Genomic DNA, 16730 nt, shown 5'->3' with positions numbered 1-16730 from the left:
TTTTTGAAAAATTTCTATTTTATTGTATGGTAAGTCCTAATGAGCGCAAGAATGGCTGTTTAACAGTATATGATTGTAATTTTAAATGAAACCATGAGCCAAAAGAATTGCGTTACGCCTGTTACATTCACACTCGTGACCCACATTAATCTTTGAGAAATTTTCAGCTAAAATGATCGATTGACGTAATATGGCGGAACACGCAATCGATTCTTATAAGACCCATACAGTTTTCTGTAATGGCGAGAGGCCCTTCGTTTAAGTCTTGTACTGCCTCCAACCTCCCGCCCCCTATGAATTTATTAATGAAAGAAAACTGACCTACCATATGCTGCCGATAGGTCGGTGCTGCGCCCGCGCGAAGCGCCAGCGTGACGTCACGCGCGTCAATATCGGAAAACCTAGTTTGGGCCGCTGTTTTCCCGAAACCGAAGTGCCCGATTTCCGCGAGTTTTTCCTACATTAGAAACGCGCTACTAACAATCCCCTGCAGGACTGCACCATGTGAGTATACTCGACATTTCCTTTGAATCATTTACTTTACTTCAGCCCTTTTAAGTTTTTTTCTAGTTTAAAATTGTGCTAGGGAAATTAGGGCGGCGATGGTTGGTTTGAGTCGCTGGGAAATTCGCTGCCCTATCCCCTCTTGGTATAATTTTTCATACCAACCTTCCCAATGAAAAATACCATTACAATTTTATTAAAATGGGAATAAATAATTACAAAGAGAAGCTAATTGATAACAAAATTCACGCAATATTGATTAAATTCCGGTCGAGAAACTCGATTTTGTTTTGCCGTGGGTGGACAAATAAAGGCAGTAAATTAGTCCGCCTGTTCCAGAATGAATTAAATATCGTTTGTATTACTATTCCCTTTCATAGTCGTAAAAGTTCATGCGAAGCACTAACACCAAGTTCTTGTTCAGAGCAATGCTGAATAGTATATATGGGTATTTAGTGAAGTGAACAAAAAATGTGCGAATCCTTATGCGAAATTCTTATTTTTCTTTAAATATTATATTTTTTCTCATTAGAAATTGATTTTAAAGTTGGAATGACGATTTCACTTCAGAAAAATACGTGATTGCACAAGCGCATTGTTGCTTGACCAAAGTTCACCCTCCAATCTAATCTTTCTAACTATCGAGGTGTCCCTCTGATTTCTATTTTTGTGGCCATGTTTCCAGAGGTTTTCCATGACTAGCCACTTATTTGCGTCTTTGCTCTATTTTTAACTAATACAACTAAAAGGAGTGATTAAAAGTCTATTATAATAGCCTGGAACTTCTTGAAGTTTACTGATTGCTGCAGACATATTTTTTAGAAAATTGCAATTAAATTATAGAATAACAAACTTCGATATCCAAGACTAAAATGACAAAAAAGAAATACATTTGAGCTTTCAGAAGCGGTTAAAATGATCCAGCTGCTTTAAAAGAAGAAAACCCAGGATATAAATACTAGCATGCCTATGTTATTTCATGCAGTTCAATTTGATTTGTATTTTATCTTTTATTTTTAACAGATTTTGGCCCTTTCTGTTTTGCGTCGATGACTTAATGTGTTTTTTTTCCAATTTTCATAAATAAAATAATATTTTTTAAATTAAAATCGGCGACTAAGCAGATTTCTTGATAAAATGGCGAAAAAAAGCTTTTGAGAAAAAATTATCTTTATTGAGTAATAATATTGTCGTGGCTGGTGTTATTAACTTCTCTGCAAATTTTAATTTTTCCAGTATACTCATCTTTTCTAATTGTAACCATGATTATGATTACCGGAACTATTAGACTGACAGAGACAACCTAAATAAGTCACATTACTCAAATGCCTTTTTTAAGCACTCTATGGAATCTTAACTTTGTGAGGATTTTGGGGTACTTCCAGATATGAACCCAGATCATAAAAGTCTATAACATGTGTTCAGAATCACCCGGTATATTTTTTTCCAATACGGTTATATCCTATTCTAATTTAAATTAATGCACTGAAGTACTCTCCCACTGTGCCTTTTAATTGAAGAGGGGTCTTATCTCTAACACTAATTTAGCTGTTGGTGGTGTCTTCCATCGTATGTTTCCCATGTTGTTTTTATTACAATTAATCTTATTTATAACGAACATTTTCATCATTCACTCCTATCATTAACTGAAAAGGTCTGCGGGCGACACTTTGGGAACAGGTGGCCCGGGGGCGGGCGGAGACAGCGACGGCATCGTGGGCGGCCCCAGGACGCCCCAGCAGATCGCCGCCCAGAAACGGCTCCAACAGACACAGGCGCAGGTTGACGAAGTCGTTGACATTATGAAAACCAATGTCGAAAAAGTATTGGAGAGGGATCAGAAATTGTCGGAGCTAGACGATAGAGCTGGTAAGTTTTCCGGAGATGTGTGTAAAGTAAAAGGAGTATTAAAAATTTCCTGATCAAAATTACTATGGGAAAATTGACACACACAAGTTGTATGTCGTAACTTAATTCATTAATTACAAATAAAAGAGTGAAAGTAAAAATTTTAAGCAAGAATTTAAGACTGAGCATAGCTACGTCATGCATGTAGTAAACAAACACTTGAACAGGAATATTTTGGTACACACGTTACTTGAACCTAACCAAGTCTTTTTGACCACAATTTAAATTAATTTTCTCAATAGATGCCTTACAGCAAGGGGCTTCACAATTTGAACAGCAGGCGGGGAAACTAAAAAGAAAATTCTGGTTACAAAATTTAAAGGTAAGAAGTAGACCTAGAGGTTGACCAAGAAAAACTGATTGAAATGTGGCATTTTTGCAGATGATGATCATAATGGGCGTGATTGGCTTGGTAATTTTAATCATCATCATCAGTAAGTATTTTTAAACTGAGGTCACTAAAATTTTAGCAAAAGTGTGGAAGTTCGTTATAGATGTGTACTAAATTTCGATTTTTTCTCTATAGTGAACTTCATGTAACTGTCATTCACGCGTCCGGGTGCAATATTTGGTAATTGAACTATCCCTGTATAAGTATCTGTGGTGGTATTTGGTGTCCTTTTAACAAGGAGTGTCAAAAACGCACCAGGTTTATTTCAATTTAGTCGATGTTTTGACACTCCTTGATGTATTACCGCTTAACTATATGCTGATCTTATCTGTCTTTCTGTGTGTGTTTGTGCGTAGTAGACTTTTGTTTGCAATATTTACCATCACCCTCTTCAATTTTCCATTAGTCACATATAGAGTTTTTTTTATAAATTAGTGAAAATGGCATTTTTCTTAGAGAGTACCGTGTAGGTATTTTTGCATGCTTTTAGACTGATGACTTTACTAATAGAGGAATTAGGGCTCCCCTCTTTTCTTTGGATGCTGCAATAAAATACTGAGGGGAATGCCGATAATAAAGGTGTTTTATAGTAACAGGCCTGTTAGTTTTCTGAGCCGTTCAGGCAGGAAACACTGGCCTCATATAGCGATTGCATGATTATATTTATGCTCTACGCAATTATTAAGCTCTTTCATAATATAAATCGACGGTGGCCTAATGACGAGGTAGTATTTTGTTCAAACGAATACTGAAAATAGTATTTTCTGTCATTGAGAAACCAATTTAGCAAAATAAAACGAAGCCAAGTTTGACGATCTCAAATTACAAAAAATGATTTTCAAAAATTAGAAAATTATACGTTTTCTGTAACTATGCATGATACAGAGGATAATTAAGTTATTAAAAAATTAATACTGATATAGCAGCCAGCCCTTCTTGCACACGCTGTGCCTCAGCAGTGCCCGTTTTTATTACAGCAGTCAAGTATACACGAAACTAACAAAACAGGGTGATATTCAATTCCCATGCTAAATAATACACGCCAATTCAACAAACAGGGATCGGATATAAAACATTGAGTTTTGTCGTATTTCATTCTACTTCATATCATGATTCACCTATTGTCCTCGGATTTGAATTTTTGAGGCTACTTCCAACTATACCGCCATCAATGGCAAGCTACGTTTAGGCCTCACTATTCATCTCTTTGAAACGAAATTTAACGTCGGATATTGTTTCTCTAGAGATGAAAACGATGTTGGGTTAGGACAAAATATGACTAACGTCGTCTCTTTTTGCATGGTCGTAGAAAACAGTATTGTCGTATTTAAGCTCCTCAATCATGAAGGCATTGAAAACCGTGTCTAAAATTGTATATACTATTTCCATAAATTTTTCGTATATATATTTCAATCAAGACTTCTTATTCCAAAGTGCATTTTAGTGGGGCATGAGCATGGTGTTGTGTACCAGACCTCGAAATTAAAAAATTAAAACTTTCGGTTTTTCTTTTGCAGTTTGAATTGGCAAAAAACGAACAGTCGGCATTATATAAATGTAAACGGGCACATACACACCGTGTGTCATCTCAGAATTACGGATATAAATCAATAGCAATGTAAAATCATAGATCAGAAAGGTGTATTTTGGTCTACAACCCGATTCAATACGTGTGGGAGTTTTCCATTGTCAGTTTAAGAATCAACATCGAAGGTGAATGTGTAAACCAAAATATCCAAATTACATAGTTTAAATTAAGTCATTGTTAACTAACATTGAACCATTGTAAAAATATGATAGAAACAGGCAGTTTTGGATAGGTAATAATATCAATTCGTGTGTGTCGTACATTTGAGAGTTGTGCGATATTATCAACCTGATTAATAGCTTTTATCTGTACCCTGTATAATGCTAGTATGCTTGATGGTCTGAAGACTATAGGAATAGAAATTAGAAAGGTATTTTATTAGGATTTTTAATTACTTTCGAGATAACTATTAAAAAGTAATTGTGTAACATACACTTTAACAATAATACATACAATACGAGCACCTTTATTAATATTACAAAGTTAATTTTTAGTTGCGAATTCATAGCGATGTTGACTCTCATACGAATAAAAGGAATTTTTGAATGTGCTTTAATAGCGACATGAAAGCCTATGGTAGGTATACATAAATAAGCTGATATACCTAATTCCTTTCTTCTGACATCCTAATGCAGCTTTCCTTTAATACATCGAAGGGCGGTTGATAGGTCACATTCGTACATCCTTCTCATAGATTCAAAACTTTAGATGTTTTAATAGGTACATAAAAAATACTTTTGTTATTAAGTTTTTTTAAGAGGGCAATACACGGCTGTAGAAAATGCGCTTTAAGAACTACGTTACACTAACAAAACGTGAGCTCTTTTGCAGCCATGTAAGCATTTTGTATATTATAGTTATATAAAAATAAAATTTTCTATCCATTAGTTCACGAAACAAGATATTTGTTCTTATGTGTCCTAGTCAATAATAATGTATAAATATATCATATACATAAAAACTACGTGTCATTTACTTTGATGTAACTGTGCGGAGAGGAAAACAACTGGACGAAGACCCTTCAAATGCATTCAGGTAAAATTGCCACACTAATAAAATTTAACAATATTTTACTACGTTTCAGCATGACATACTTATTAAGGTCAATGGAAGCCACCGCTCCAGCATCAGGTGTGGTGCCTTCCAAAACCCTTTTGATAACACATTTTTATGCTCGCTCTCTTATGACATTTACTGCATTTTCACCATCATCTACTCGCATATACCATACAAAACGGGTAATTGAAACACAGAAAGACAGACAGCTAACACTTGTGAAGACATTGGATACCCTTTAATCTCATAGGGAAGAGGTGTTTCTCGAACTTTCCCGTAAAATGCAAATGTGCTTCTTTTGCAGTGAAATTTATGCCTGACGAAAAACCAGCAGCCCAAGCGCCTCCTGTATATAACCCGCCTGCACCCGTAGATGTACCGTCAGTTCAAGGAGGTCCTACAGCGAACGCCAAGGGAGAGAAATCTTAATTACCTCGATAATAAAGCATTTATTTGTTCCAAATGATTTTTCTCTTTCTTGTACCAGCGTGGTAGTACTTATTAATAAACATAATAAAAGAGAGAAGTTAAATGCTACAGGCCTATGCAATTTCAAAAGGGTTTGATTTACTTGTGTCTCTTTTGCCTGTTTTGCATTACATTGTAAACTTAATAGGTAAATTTAGCTGTATCTCTAGTGGTGTAAATTTAGGCAAATCCTGGAAGTTACTTTATACTATAGGTATTGTATTATAGTTTAAAAGTAAAACGTTTTATGTATAATAAGATATATAAAAATTATTATTTGAAAATACATAAGAATTACGATTCGGAATATTCTTTTGTTAGTTTACGTTATTATTGCTTATTTAATTTTAATTATTAAAAACAGTTAAAATCAGATCTCCTGTATAGAGCTATGGTCTTCCTTCCAGCTAGCACAAACTACACGCTAACAAAAATCACTTACCTCAAACCCTTTGGGATGATGATCCATCAGCTATTTAGAAGAGGAATGTCAGTTCCTGTTTATTTTCAACTCGACACGCACTGCACTGCCCAGTCTCACGTCCGCCTATGATTTTTTTCTTTTCAATCGTTGAAATCATTACTTCGATTTAATAAGAGCTCCATCTAGGAGTGCTACTTTTCTATCGTGTGACTTCGGAGACCCGAACGTAAACGGTGATATCTCCAGTATTGGCAAATCAAATCGAATTTTAAAAGTGCGATTTTTACCCATTTTGATCCGGCACAATCCCGTACGAACACTCATTACGCTTCTACTTAATCAATCTTTAAATCCATACACATTCTTCCAAATTTTGTATACATTTTCTGTCGAAATTTGATCATTTTTGCGGGCAAAAAGAAGGAAACGCGAAGACGCCATCAACACTAATAACCGAAGCGTTATTCTTTTGTTTCCAAAGTCTTCTTAACCAAAAGTGACGTTATCGTGTGACGTATTACGTACAGAAAAAAACCTTTTTGCTCTATTATTACCTCTTTATTTTCTTATTATTCATATACAAACTGTGCTCATACTGCAATTTCGCCCAAATACCTTTGCACATTTTGACCAACCTCTCATCCACTACTGTTTGGCGTTTGGCAATCTGGAACTCTTTTCTAATTATCTTAGCAGAAAGGGCAAATCTCTTCTTTTGAATTAAACTTAAAGCTAAATATAATCTGCATCTGGCCTGCATGTTAGGATCTCCTGTAAAAGTAATATGCAAATACTGAAAGTTTTGATAACAGGGCTCATAGAATACCTATCCTAAATGCTAGTTTTAATTGATGAAAGGAAATTTTCCCAGCAGTGTCTGCACATTTTGCAAAATAATCTCCAAGAGCTGAGAATGCACCTCCCAAAGTAGATAACCAACTGAAGGCATGGTCAATTTCACACCTTTCCCTGGCCAATTCATACATCCTCTCATTCCTAATTTTAATATAAGTTTTCCATTACCGAAATTTGTCAAATTCCATATTTCAAATACATTATTTCACAAAATATATATAGGTAATTACCATAAAAAATACTCACCAATTATAATCTATTAAATCCCTTTTGGTAGGTACTAAGAGCAAAATATCTGGCCCTCTCCAACTATGTACATTCCAAATAACACAGGTTCGATAAAACTGACTTAAACTCAGCTCTTGGATGAAATAATGCACAAACACACAGTCAAGTTCTAAGACTCTTTTATGGCGTTTATTAAAAATGAAGTTTCGGGGCTCCATATGACTTAAAGAGTCCTTTTGGAGCTCTAACTTATCATACATGTAGCATTTAGGGCTACACAACACCCACAGAATGGCGCTCATTACTTGATTTAAATAAATTCAGGGCACGATTTGCATCGCCTAATAGAACTATATGTCAATTTGCTTTTAATTTAATCTGATGTTAAGAAGTGTCCCTTAGGAATAAGTGTTGATGAAATAAAAAAATTTTTGAAAAATATTTGATTTGGTTTTTAAGGTTTTAACAAAAATTGAGGTTAGAATTTAATTGACTGTATATTAGTTGAGTTTAAGTTAGGCAGCCACATATACAATATTAAAACTTTTCATATTTAACATTTTAAAAACTTTAATATCCCGATTTATATTACTGTAATATTCATTACTGTATTGGGAGAATATCTTAAATTGTTATTTATGCATCTAGTCTACAGTTACATCCAACATCCAGCAAATCTGCAATTTAATATGAATACTGAAATGAAATCTTTACCTATTTTATCTACATAACAACTTATGATTTTGTCATGTAACTCTTTTGTGAACAATCGCCTAGCTTCTTACAGTACAATAAATCACTATGATTGAACGATTTAACAAGCACAAAATAAATTTTAAGCGGAAATGAAATAAGTTAGAACTTATAATAGTTATTTTTCTTAATAATCATATATTCCCATAACAAGTAATGAACGGTAATGGCTTGTATTCATGATTGGTGTTAACGAATTACCGCTAATCCGTACGTCATCGTCACGTCAAAGTTGTCAATTTTTTGTCGGTAGCTGGTTTATAAAATGGCGAAAATTAATGCGTTTGATTGTGGTGTATTTTTTCTCAAAAAATAAACATTTTCTAAATCCGTTCCGTACACGTTTGTTGGCTAATAAGTATCCAAAACTTGTCTGCTTTTACGGGAAATTGCAACGGTAAGGAATTATCGACGTGCTCGCAATTAAAACATTATTCCCAGGGGACGCCATTTTTGCATTATAACATAACTGTCACGAACAGTCGCCAGATCCGTGTCAAACAAAAACACTGATAAATATCGCTTAAAAAAAGCTTTAAACTACTTAAACTTCCTATAAAACGATTAGCATTAACTCCCCTTCAACCCCTGCTATGGTCTCCTTAAGCAGAACATTCAAACAGCACAAGGTAAACAATATGGACACATGGAGACCTACTTATGGAAAGGAAAACACACTTTGAGGAGCATTGATAGACATGTAAATGGACAAACACAGCCCTAGGACTATGATGCACAAGGACACGGCTGCAAAGAGGTCCTTGAGCAAGCTAAATAGTTGCATCACTTGTAAACTGTGCAAGGGCTATTTTGTGGATGCCACCACTATAATCGAATGTTTACATACTTGTAAGTATCCTGGCTGAATGAAAATGTGAATAATTAATCTTGTAACAGTTTGCCGAAGTTGCATTGTGAAATATTTGGAGTCAAACAAGTACTGTCCCATTTGCGATGTGCAAGTACATAAAACAAAACCATTGCTCAACATTCGGCAAGACAAAACTATACAGGACCTTGTCTACAAGATGGTTCCAAGATTGTATTATAGTAAGTTGTACAGTGAGGTTTGAGGTTTGAGTGTAAGTTGTGTTTTTCAAGATGAGTCTAAAAGAAGGAAATTGTTTTATGAGGCAAATACTTCAACAAAACCGTCAATATGTGAAGAAAATGTGGCTGCTCTCTATGAGTTTATATTGACCCCTGAGGAATCTATTAATCTCACCTTGAATTATTATGCCTGCACTGCAACGCCAAGGTAAGTTAAAGGCAAAATCACAATTATTACTTATTAATAATTGAGCTATAAAATTTTTGTTTGCTACTTTAAATTTATGGTAATGAATTACTCTAAACAAGATATATTATTTATTAGACAATAGTATGTTCTTACAAGTATAAAAATGTTTATTTAATGAGTTAAATTATTGGTGATTAATGTGCCTTAACTAAAATTGTGTTAAAGGTAAAACTTCTGCAGGTAGTTTGTCTCTTCCTTTTAAGTCGACCAGTTCTATGACAACTAAACATTTAACCACAATACCTCCAACTTGAGACACTAAATTGCAAGCTGCATTTAGGGTACCTCCAGTTGCCAATAAGTCATCCACAACCAACACTCTTTGCCCTGGCTTTATTGCATCTTCCTTAATTTCCATAGTATCCTAAAAAATATAAAATTTTAAACAACTTAGTTTAAGAAATCAAAAATGTAAAATACTTCTCCATATTCTAAGGAATATTTGTAACTACGAACTTTCCCAGCTAATTTTCCCTTTTTTCTTATTGGCACAAAAGGGACTTGCAAATCTAAGGAAATTAAAGGGCCAAACAAAAATCCTCTGGCATCTAGTCCGACCACACTCTCAATTGGAGGTTGGATTTGTTTCACTTGCTTGATTAGGAGTTCTTTCAGCAATGCGAAGATTGGGGGGTTTTCTAATACACTGAACAAGTCTCTGAAATAAAACTTTGAGTTTAGTTAAACTAAGATAATTTTTATGGCCTTTTATGACATTATACAAATGGGTTATTAAAGTATTTAAGATATTGAAGAAAGGCTCAGCTTGACATTTAGTTTCATTCAGGAAAAGTGAATGTTAAAAATGTATCTTATGTGAGAAATACAAGGAAAAGAGCTAAAGATATTCATTAAGGTTCATGAAATGGCTCCTACAAGATGACTAAAACAATTTAGGGTTTGATTTTTAGTATCAATTGAATATCACACCAAGTCCCATTTTTTAAAAGTATATGGAAGCCTCATTTTATGTACTCCTCATTTTTTCATGTTCCATACTCTGTTGAGGTCTGCAAAAAATCGAGATGCACAAATTGCACACTCAGATTTTCAACTAATTGGATTGATCCCGATGATAGCTACCAATTCAATTCATTAAAAACCAGCTGATGGGTATCAATCCCATCATAATAAGTATAACTAAAGTGCAAATCAATAAAAATGTTAAATTATGTAATGAATTTATGAAGCAGTCAACGTTGAAACTGCCTATGAAATAATTTTTCAACAATGCTGTCGGACATTTTTTGTATAAACATTGTGTGTGATAATGACTGCGGAAATAAATATTTTATGAGCCTTCCAAATCTATAAATAATAGCGCAGACTATCAATAACATCATGCGCCCAGTACCCCTTTTGTTACTATAATTTATGAGGCATTTAAAATTGAACAATTTTAGAAATTGCTAAATTTAAACTTACCCCCGCACCGCCACTGCCAGTATTGCCGACAACCCGCGATTTGGTTAGAAACAGTCAGGTGAAGGTTATCAATTTTTTGGTTGTTTACCAAGGTACTCAAACCATAAAATCGTACAACTAGATACCTACCTGAAAACTACGCCAGGCACCGGGAAGTCCGGATAGCTTTTCACTGAGTCTTTGATCAATTGTAGCTTTTCCTTGTCGCTTAACTGTTGATGGTCTGTCATTTTTGCTATCTAACAGTGTGCCACACCTGAAATATCTTATTTCTTCACTTTAAAGGGGTTTGCTTTAAATATGTAAACGACTATTCACCTTTAAATCAGAAATTAGGCCTGCGGAGACGCTTATCGGACTATAAACCTTTGCTTGTAATGCTTTAACGGGTCCGTATTGAAACTGGCGTCTCAGTAATCAACAAGTAGTTTGTGGCCTTGGCATCGTTGAATCTCACCAGCGGCGTAGCAAATAGTTTTAATATCGCTTTTGCTTTTATTTAAAGGTACTTACGCTGCTCGAGCGCTGTATCAATTGCTCATCTAAAAAAACTCATTAGCGCCAAATACGACCTCACGGACCGTCACAGGGTCGATATGTTCTATAAGCAAGAGGTGCTGTCTCCTTCCTGGTCGCTCATGGATGTAGCTTACATTCACTCGTGGAAGAAGGTAAATAAATCTCTCTTAACAGATGAAACTCAGTATTTTAGTATTTCGAATTCCAGACGGGAACTTTAGATCTGACGTACAAAATTTACGAGCGTTGGGCCAAAAAGCCCAAACTCGAGGGTGTGGACCTAGAGAAAGAAAACACATCTTCTAACAGCAACAACTGGAAAGAGGTACAACTGCGAATTAGCGAAAACGGGGAGATGTCTATTACAGGCATACAAGATGCCCTGGAACTGCTGGATGCCACCGCGAAGTTCAAGAGCGAAATTGTGATAAATGAGAGCAAGATCTTGGAAGATTCCGCTGAAAAGCAATCAAACCCTGCGATGACGGAGGCAAAAGAGCAAAGTACCTGCAAGAAAGACTCACCAGCTCCAATTAGCACAATTGATACTAGTACTACCAATACTCCGACCATAACAACAACTGCCACACCGAATTCTGCAACCATTACGGAAAGTCAGAGTACCGCCCCTTTAAGTTCCCTCTTTACGATAACAGTGAATAGCGCGGCCAGGACGTCCGTGGCCTCAAAGCCTTCTTCAACTTTACCCAGGAGCATAGAACTCAGTGAAACATTAAACTTGAACAGTGAGCTGTCTGTGATCCCTTTAAATGTGAACGCGAACGGTGTGTCACGGTCTTCCTGCGGTACTACCACCGTATTTAGCACTATTAATAAGAGCATGTGCAGTACCAAATCGGAGGAAAGCTGCAATCTAGGGTAAGTGCATTTTAATTTATGATTTTTGCTGATGTGATGAAAGCAGCCACAAAGCTTATGAAATTTGAGAGAAATAAATATAAGATGAACTTCTAAAACAGAAAAATTCATATAAACATTTCTGTTTATTATTCGAAGTTCTAGTATCTGTTAAATTTTCCAATTAAAACTGGAATCATCCTAAATAATGTTGTTTCAAATCGTCTTTAGGCCGCCACCAAAGACGCTGACGGACGCGAACAAAGAAGTGCCCCTAAACAGTATATTAAAGCAGAACAACTCTTTAAAACGGAAAATGGAAGAGAGTGAAAAGTTTGCCTCCGAATTGCCCACAAAGCTGCCCAAGCCAACCATCTTAAACCATTCTATAGGTCTTATGAGTCTGTCGAACAACCACCCTCTGAAGAAACATTCATCAAAAATGAGCCGAAATGGTGAATGCCGGCATATAGAAATCGGTGACAAAGTGCATAACTTGACTGCCAGCCTCGTTGCGGCTTCCCAGAGAAATACCACAGAGAACAGCCCATCAAAGCCTATAATAATAAACAGGAGTCCAAACTACTTAAATCAGCTCAGTAAAGGTGTGTCGCTTAGTAAGATTCAGAAAAATAACAATTCTGGGAACGTGCCATGTTACATGCCCAAGGAGAGGAACGGGGATAAAGAAGAGGCCCATGAGAAGGCTGAGGTATGTTTTTTCTTATAAGCTCATTTAATAAATATGATTCCGGGGTGAACAAACAAAACTCTCATAAAGTTTAGCATGGTGTTTGTGATTGTTTACCCTGGAAATTTCAGGTTCACATCGCTCAAAATTTGTATTGAAAAGACGTTGCTAAATAAGCGGATTATGTAAAATGGATATTGTGGTTTTTTTTTCAGAAGCTCTGCATAAGTAAACCTCCATCCCACCAATATCAAAACTCTCATCACCCTCCTATAATAACCCCCTCTCAACTGCCGCACCACCAAAATTTGCATATTAGAGGTGAACTAACTCCACAGACAACAATTTCCGTGGCCAGTCCTGATGCAAAATCAATAGAGACCTCCTTGAAAGCCACGTCCCAAAGTGTATCTGATACCTCAACTTCCGTAAAACCAAAACCTTCCACCCCAATAGGCTATAAGACCCTTAGAGATCCTCCAAAAAGCTGGAACTCTCAAATCAACTCTCAAATAGCGAAGGTGAACCAGAACGCAAAGCTGGCAAATTTAGCAGGGGCAGCAGCACAAGGGCGATTGGGAGGCGACTTGAAAAACGTACGGCCGCCTAAGTTCTTCAAGGGGCGTAACATGCCTCGATACCTAGGAAACCCTGCTTCGGGCGTGAAGCCCATGTATCAAGTGCAAATTAGCCACGACAAAGATAAGGGGCAAGAGATTCCAAAGGGCAAATCGGAGAAGAGCGAGATCAAGAAACATTCGATAGTTAAGATCGATCCGAAAACTTTAAGGCCTATTAGTGAGAAGGCACCAGAAACGACCAGTTTAAGCAACATGCAGTCAGGGCCGCATGCCAATGCGGAATTAAGGTGAGTGTTACTGGTATTTTGTATGGATAAATGAAACCCATTCAAAGCAATTTTAGACTTAATTCCTCCGGGTCTGGCGATTTGAAGATCAACATCAGTTCGGTGTCGATTTTTAACCCGCTTAAGTTGCAGCAAAGCTCACCAAAAAGCGAACGAAGATCTCCAAAAAGTCCGCATTCGCCCAAAGTGAGAGCGTGCGCAAATGGAGGTTCGACGGGTAAGTAGGTAAAGCGATTATTTGTGTTCGTGTGCGTTGAATTTTAAAATATCAGTAACTTAGCTAGAAATGGTGGGATGTCAGGGCTTGTTCTCTGACGTTCAAAAATATCCCCATAAAATTCTCCCCCATTTCATTACAATTTTCAGTCTTAAATTATCTAAAACTTTACCATTTAATAAGCGACTAATTCTTTCATTTGATATTTTCTTGAAAACATATATGGCACTCAACATAAAAGTCACAAAAGTTCGCTAATTATTGATCGATGCAATAGTTTAGTGGCAGATGCCTTCATTTGATCTAAGCAAAACTATAGGAAAGCGCCCAAAGATGGCGTTGGTAACATATGCTTCTTATGACCCTAACATCACGAAGATTACATACAATTGTAAGCCGATATCGTTTGTGCCTTAAACTTATGAGTAAGGAAAATATTCGAGCCGTGGTAACGCTCGGCTTACATGCTAGCATTCTAGTCTAAATTTTTTGAGGGGCTCAGGTTGTCCCTAAAACTGCTACCTCTTTGTGGTGGTTTGGGTGAAGCGATCTACCCCGTTAAACAATAAAAATAGTTATCGACCTATTAAAAGGATCTTTCGTACAGTAGCACAATGACTGTGCTGCGCAAGAAGTGCTACAGGAAGAAAAAAAAATACCAATGAGTTTATTCTAAAAACAGAACTTGTTTTAGCATCGACGACCATCACTACCTCATCTTCAACTCCTCCATTATTAAACACGCTATCTCCCAAACAACAGAGAGATAAAATCAGCTTAACTACGCCACCGAATCCCTACATACCGAATTTGGCCAGTCCAACATTAAACCCCAATCAGTTCCTGTACCCAGCGGGAGGCTTTCCCAGTTACGACCCTCGGTTTATGGCAGCTTGTCACAAGTAAGTCCGCCCTCAAAACGTTACAATATTCATGGTTGTATAAGGAGGAAGCAGAAAGGTAGAATGCTGAAATTGTGTTATTATATAGTTTTTCTCTCGCAGTTTGTGGTACACTCAACGAATCGCAGCAGCTGCAGCAGCAGGTTTAGTACCTCCTCCTTTGCCGCATGGATTTGGCCTTAATATCGGCTTAAATCCAACCGGTTCAATTGGGCAACAACAGTCTAATCCCGGGATAACTCCAAAGCACTCGGGTTCTGCAAAACTGAACAATCACACCTCTTCGAAAGCTACCAACAACGGGCAACAAAACCATCAGTTGCAGAAAGTAACAAAGAAAACAAAAGAGGCTTCGACAGGTGTGAAAAATGAAAAGAGTTTAGAAACTGCATTGGAAAAGTTGAGTCAGAACAAAGCCAAAGAAGCGAGTGTTGCTAAAGCCGATGCGAAACGGGAATCTAATAAGAGTAACGCGGAGGAGGAGAAGTTGCAGATAAATTCGGGGAAGACAGAAAAGCCGTCAGAAAAGGAAGTCTGTGAAAATTCGACTGGGGACGCTCAAGAGGAAAGCGTAGAGGCTGTGAAGGATTCTTCTGATGAGAGTAAATCTGAAGAAACTGAGAGCTTAGAACCATCTCCTGTTGGCATGAATAATAACTCGGAAACATGTAAGTAGTAAGGTGGCAGAAATTGTGCTAATTATATGTTATTTATTTATTTTTATTGCTAACTCTGTTGGGCACTGTTCACCATGAGTAATGCACGAATTGCCGTGTATATTCGTAATTTGTTAATGAGTACTAAGTTATGATCATACCGCTTGTACTGAGTAATCCGTCATTTTCAGTTAAAACACATCCAACTCCAGGCAAAGAAGAAAAATCCGAGCCTTTAGTTGAAAAAACTCCATCGGAACCAGCGCAAGAACCTCCGAATTCAAAAGAAACGGGCAATACCGCGGGCGAGACAGCTGTTGAAGAAATAAAGGAAAGTGTGGTTAAATGTGATGACAAAACCGAACCCCTTGAAAGCGGCACCGAAACTGAGAACTCTATCCTCATTAGTAAAGACGAGAAGGAAACTGAACCAGTGTCGAGTATAAATAGTGACCCCAAAGTTGAGAAAGTTGAAGAACGTCAGGAGGAAGCTAGTAGTGATAGTGTTAGTACCTGTGCATGTGACGCTGCCGAGTCGACCAATACAGTAGAAGCACCAAAAGAACCAAACAAAAAAAGTGTGGAAGAGGTAAGCCCAGGTGAGATAGTTGTGCAGACGGAGGTTCCGGCTGCCAATGGGCTGGCTGCTGAAACGACTGAAGAAGCGTCGGAAATGCAGGCAGAAACACTCGGAGCGTAAGCGGTATTTCAGTGTGTTGATTATGTTGTGGCTGATTGCGGACAAAACTGCGCAGAAAACTTCCTGAATTAGGAATAAATATGAAATAGAGAAATTTAAGGGAGTATCATGATTTAATGAATATACCATGACATACATACCAACATATTGAAAATACCTACTCTAACCATCCGGTTTAATGCTAACTAGTTTTTCCCAGTGTTTACATCACATTGATTCATCGATAATTGGCCTGTGCTTCTGATTCATATAGTACCTTGCAATGAGAGTAAATTGCAGTTATAGTGCATTCAAATTTCTTTTGTTATTGTGTCCATTTTTCATTTTCAATACACAATTATCGAGTTTGACATGATGTACATAAATTGATAATATTGATATATCATACATGATATTCTAAACGAATGAAGATACGAGGG

General features: G+C 36.8%; 4 protein-coding genes and 1 non-coding gene across 9 annotated transcripts; 3 read left to right on the top strand and 2 right to left on the bottom strand.

Moving 5' to 3' along the window:
- The first annotated feature begins 361 nt into the window (after positions 1-361).
- nSyb (neuronal Synaptobrevin) lies at positions 362-6222 on the top strand. Of its 3 annotated transcripts, none has more exons than XM_066399516.1 (6): positions 362-504; positions 2159-2373; positions 2655-2734; positions 2795-2846; positions 2939-2983; positions 5752-5877. In XM_066399516.1, coding segments are annotated over exons 1-5 (363 nt in total). In that variant the 5' UTR covers positions 362-502; the 3' UTR covers positions 2953-2983; positions 5752-5877. The 3 variants fall into 3 exon arrangements, with proteins under 3 accessions (XP_066255613.1, XP_066255612.1, XP_066255611.1); XM_066399515.1 differs by lacking the exon at positions 5752-5877 and adding an exon at positions 4321-5352; XM_066399514.1 differs by lacking the exon at positions 2939-2983 and having other exon boundaries at positions 5752-6222.
- A 661-nt stretch (positions 6223-6883) lies between these two features.
- LOC136415095 (uncharacterized protein F58A4.6) lies at positions 6884-7746 on the bottom strand. Its single transcript, XM_066399504.1, has 3 exons — positions 7441-7746; positions 7166-7335; positions 6884-7110 (listed from the first exon to the last, which is right to left on the bottom strand). Exons 1-3 carry the CDS (start codon positions 7722-7724, stop codon positions 6890-6892), a joined length of 675 nt encoding a protein of 224 aa, XP_066255601.1. The 5' UTR covers positions 7725-7746; the 3' UTR covers positions 6884-6889.
- Positions 7747-8404: 658 nt separating this feature from the next.
- LOC136415227 (protein suppressor 2 of zeste-like) lies at positions 8405-16397 on the top strand. Of its 3 annotated transcripts, none has more exons than XM_066399713.1 (11): positions 8405-9024; positions 9073-9225; positions 9277-9433; positions 11406-11571; positions 11628-12298; positions 12509-12989; positions 13187-13836; positions 13893-14053; positions 14736-14955; positions 15058-15623; positions 15803-16397. In XM_066399713.1, the coding sequence occupies exons 1-11, from the start codon at positions 8880-8882 to the stop codon at positions 16309-16311; spliced, it is 3879 nt and encodes a 1292-aa protein (XP_066255810.1). In that variant the 5' UTR covers positions 8405-8879; the 3' UTR covers positions 16312-16397. The 3 variants fall into 3 exon arrangements, with proteins under 3 accessions (XP_066255810.1, XP_066255809.1, XP_066255812.1); XM_066399712.1 differs by having other exon boundaries at positions 13184-13836; XM_066399715.1 differs by having other exon boundaries at positions 8406-9024; positions 13184-13836; positions 14748-14955.
- On the bottom strand, positions 9531-11317 carry Aprt (adenine phosphoribosyltransferase). Its single transcript, XM_066399469.1, has 3 exons — positions 11030-11317; positions 9896-10133; positions 9531-9839 (listed from the first exon to the last, which is right to left on the bottom strand). The coding sequence occupies exons 1-3, from the start codon at positions 11128-11130 to the stop codon at positions 9624-9626; spliced, it is 555 nt and encodes a 184-aa protein (XP_066255566.1). The 5' UTR covers positions 11131-11317; the 3' UTR covers positions 9531-9623.
- LOC136415300 (U12 minor spliceosomal RNA) lies at positions 14462-14610 on the top strand. The gene has a single exon (XR_010752598.1). It is a non-coding gene; the product is annotated as a U12 minor spliceosomal RNA (small nuclear RNA).
- Positions 16398-16730: the final 333 nt, after the last annotated feature.

The sequence above is a fragment of the Euwallacea similis genome, chromosome 19, assembly GCF_039881205.1.
Source record: "Euwallacea similis isolate ESF13 chromosome 19, ESF131.1, whole genome shotgun sequence".
Taxonomy (NCBI): domain Eukaryota; kingdom Metazoa; phylum Arthropoda; class Insecta; order Coleoptera; family Curculionidae; genus Euwallacea; species Euwallacea similis.
The sequence above is the reverse complement of the archived record's forward strand: the minus strand, read 5'-3'. Positions and strand labels throughout refer to the sequence as shown.

Excerpts from the sequence above, each read along its gene's own strand:
- LOC136415095 (XM_066399504.1), bottom strand. The coding sequence starts at position 7,724 with ATGAGCGCCATTCTGTGGGTGTTGTGTAGCCCTAAATGCTACATGTAT. Across the intron at positions 7,336-7,440 it reads GATTTAATAGATTATAATTG|GAATGAGAGGATGTATGAAT; the intron begins GTGAGTATTTTT and ends TATTAAAATTAG. Across the intron at positions 7,111-7,165 it reads AAAACTAGCATTTAGGATAG|GAGATCCTAACATGCAGGCC; the intron begins GTATTCTATGAG and ends TTACTTTTACAG.
- Aprt (XM_066399469.1), bottom strand. The coding sequence starts at position 11,130 with ATGACAGACCATCAACAGTTAAGCGACAAGGAAAAGCTACAATTGATC. Across the intron at positions 10,134-11,029 it reads GTGCCTGGCGTAGTTTTCAG|AGACTTGTTCAGTGTATTAG; the intron begins GTAGGTATCTAG and ends GTTTTATTTCAG. Across the intron at positions 9,840-9,895 it reads ATTCCTTAGAATATGGAGAA|GATACTATGGAAATTAAGGA; the intron begins GTATTTTACATT and ends TATATTTTTTAG.
- LOC136415227 (XM_066399712.1), top strand. The coding sequence starts at position 8,880 with ATGGACAAACACAGCCCTAGGACTATGATGCACAAGGACACGGCTGCA. Across the intron at positions 12,299-12,508 it reads GAGGAAAGCTGCAATCTAGG|GCCGCCACCAAAGACGCTGA; the intron begins GTAAGTGCATTT and ends AATCGTCTTTAG. Across the intron at positions 13,837-13,892 it reads CATGCCAATGCGGAATTAAG|ACTTAATTCCTCCGGGTCTG; the intron begins GTGAGTGTTACT and ends AAGCAATTTTAG.
- nSyb (XM_066399514.1), top strand. Across the intron at positions 2,374-2,654 it reads GGAGCTAGACGATAGAGCTG|ATGCCTTACAGCAAGGGGCT; the intron begins GTAAGTTTTCCG and ends TTTTCTCAATAG. Across the intron at positions 2,735-2,794 it reads TCTGGTTACAAAATTTAAAG|ATGATGATCATAATGGGCGT; the intron begins GTAAGAAGTAGA and ends GCATTTTTGCAG.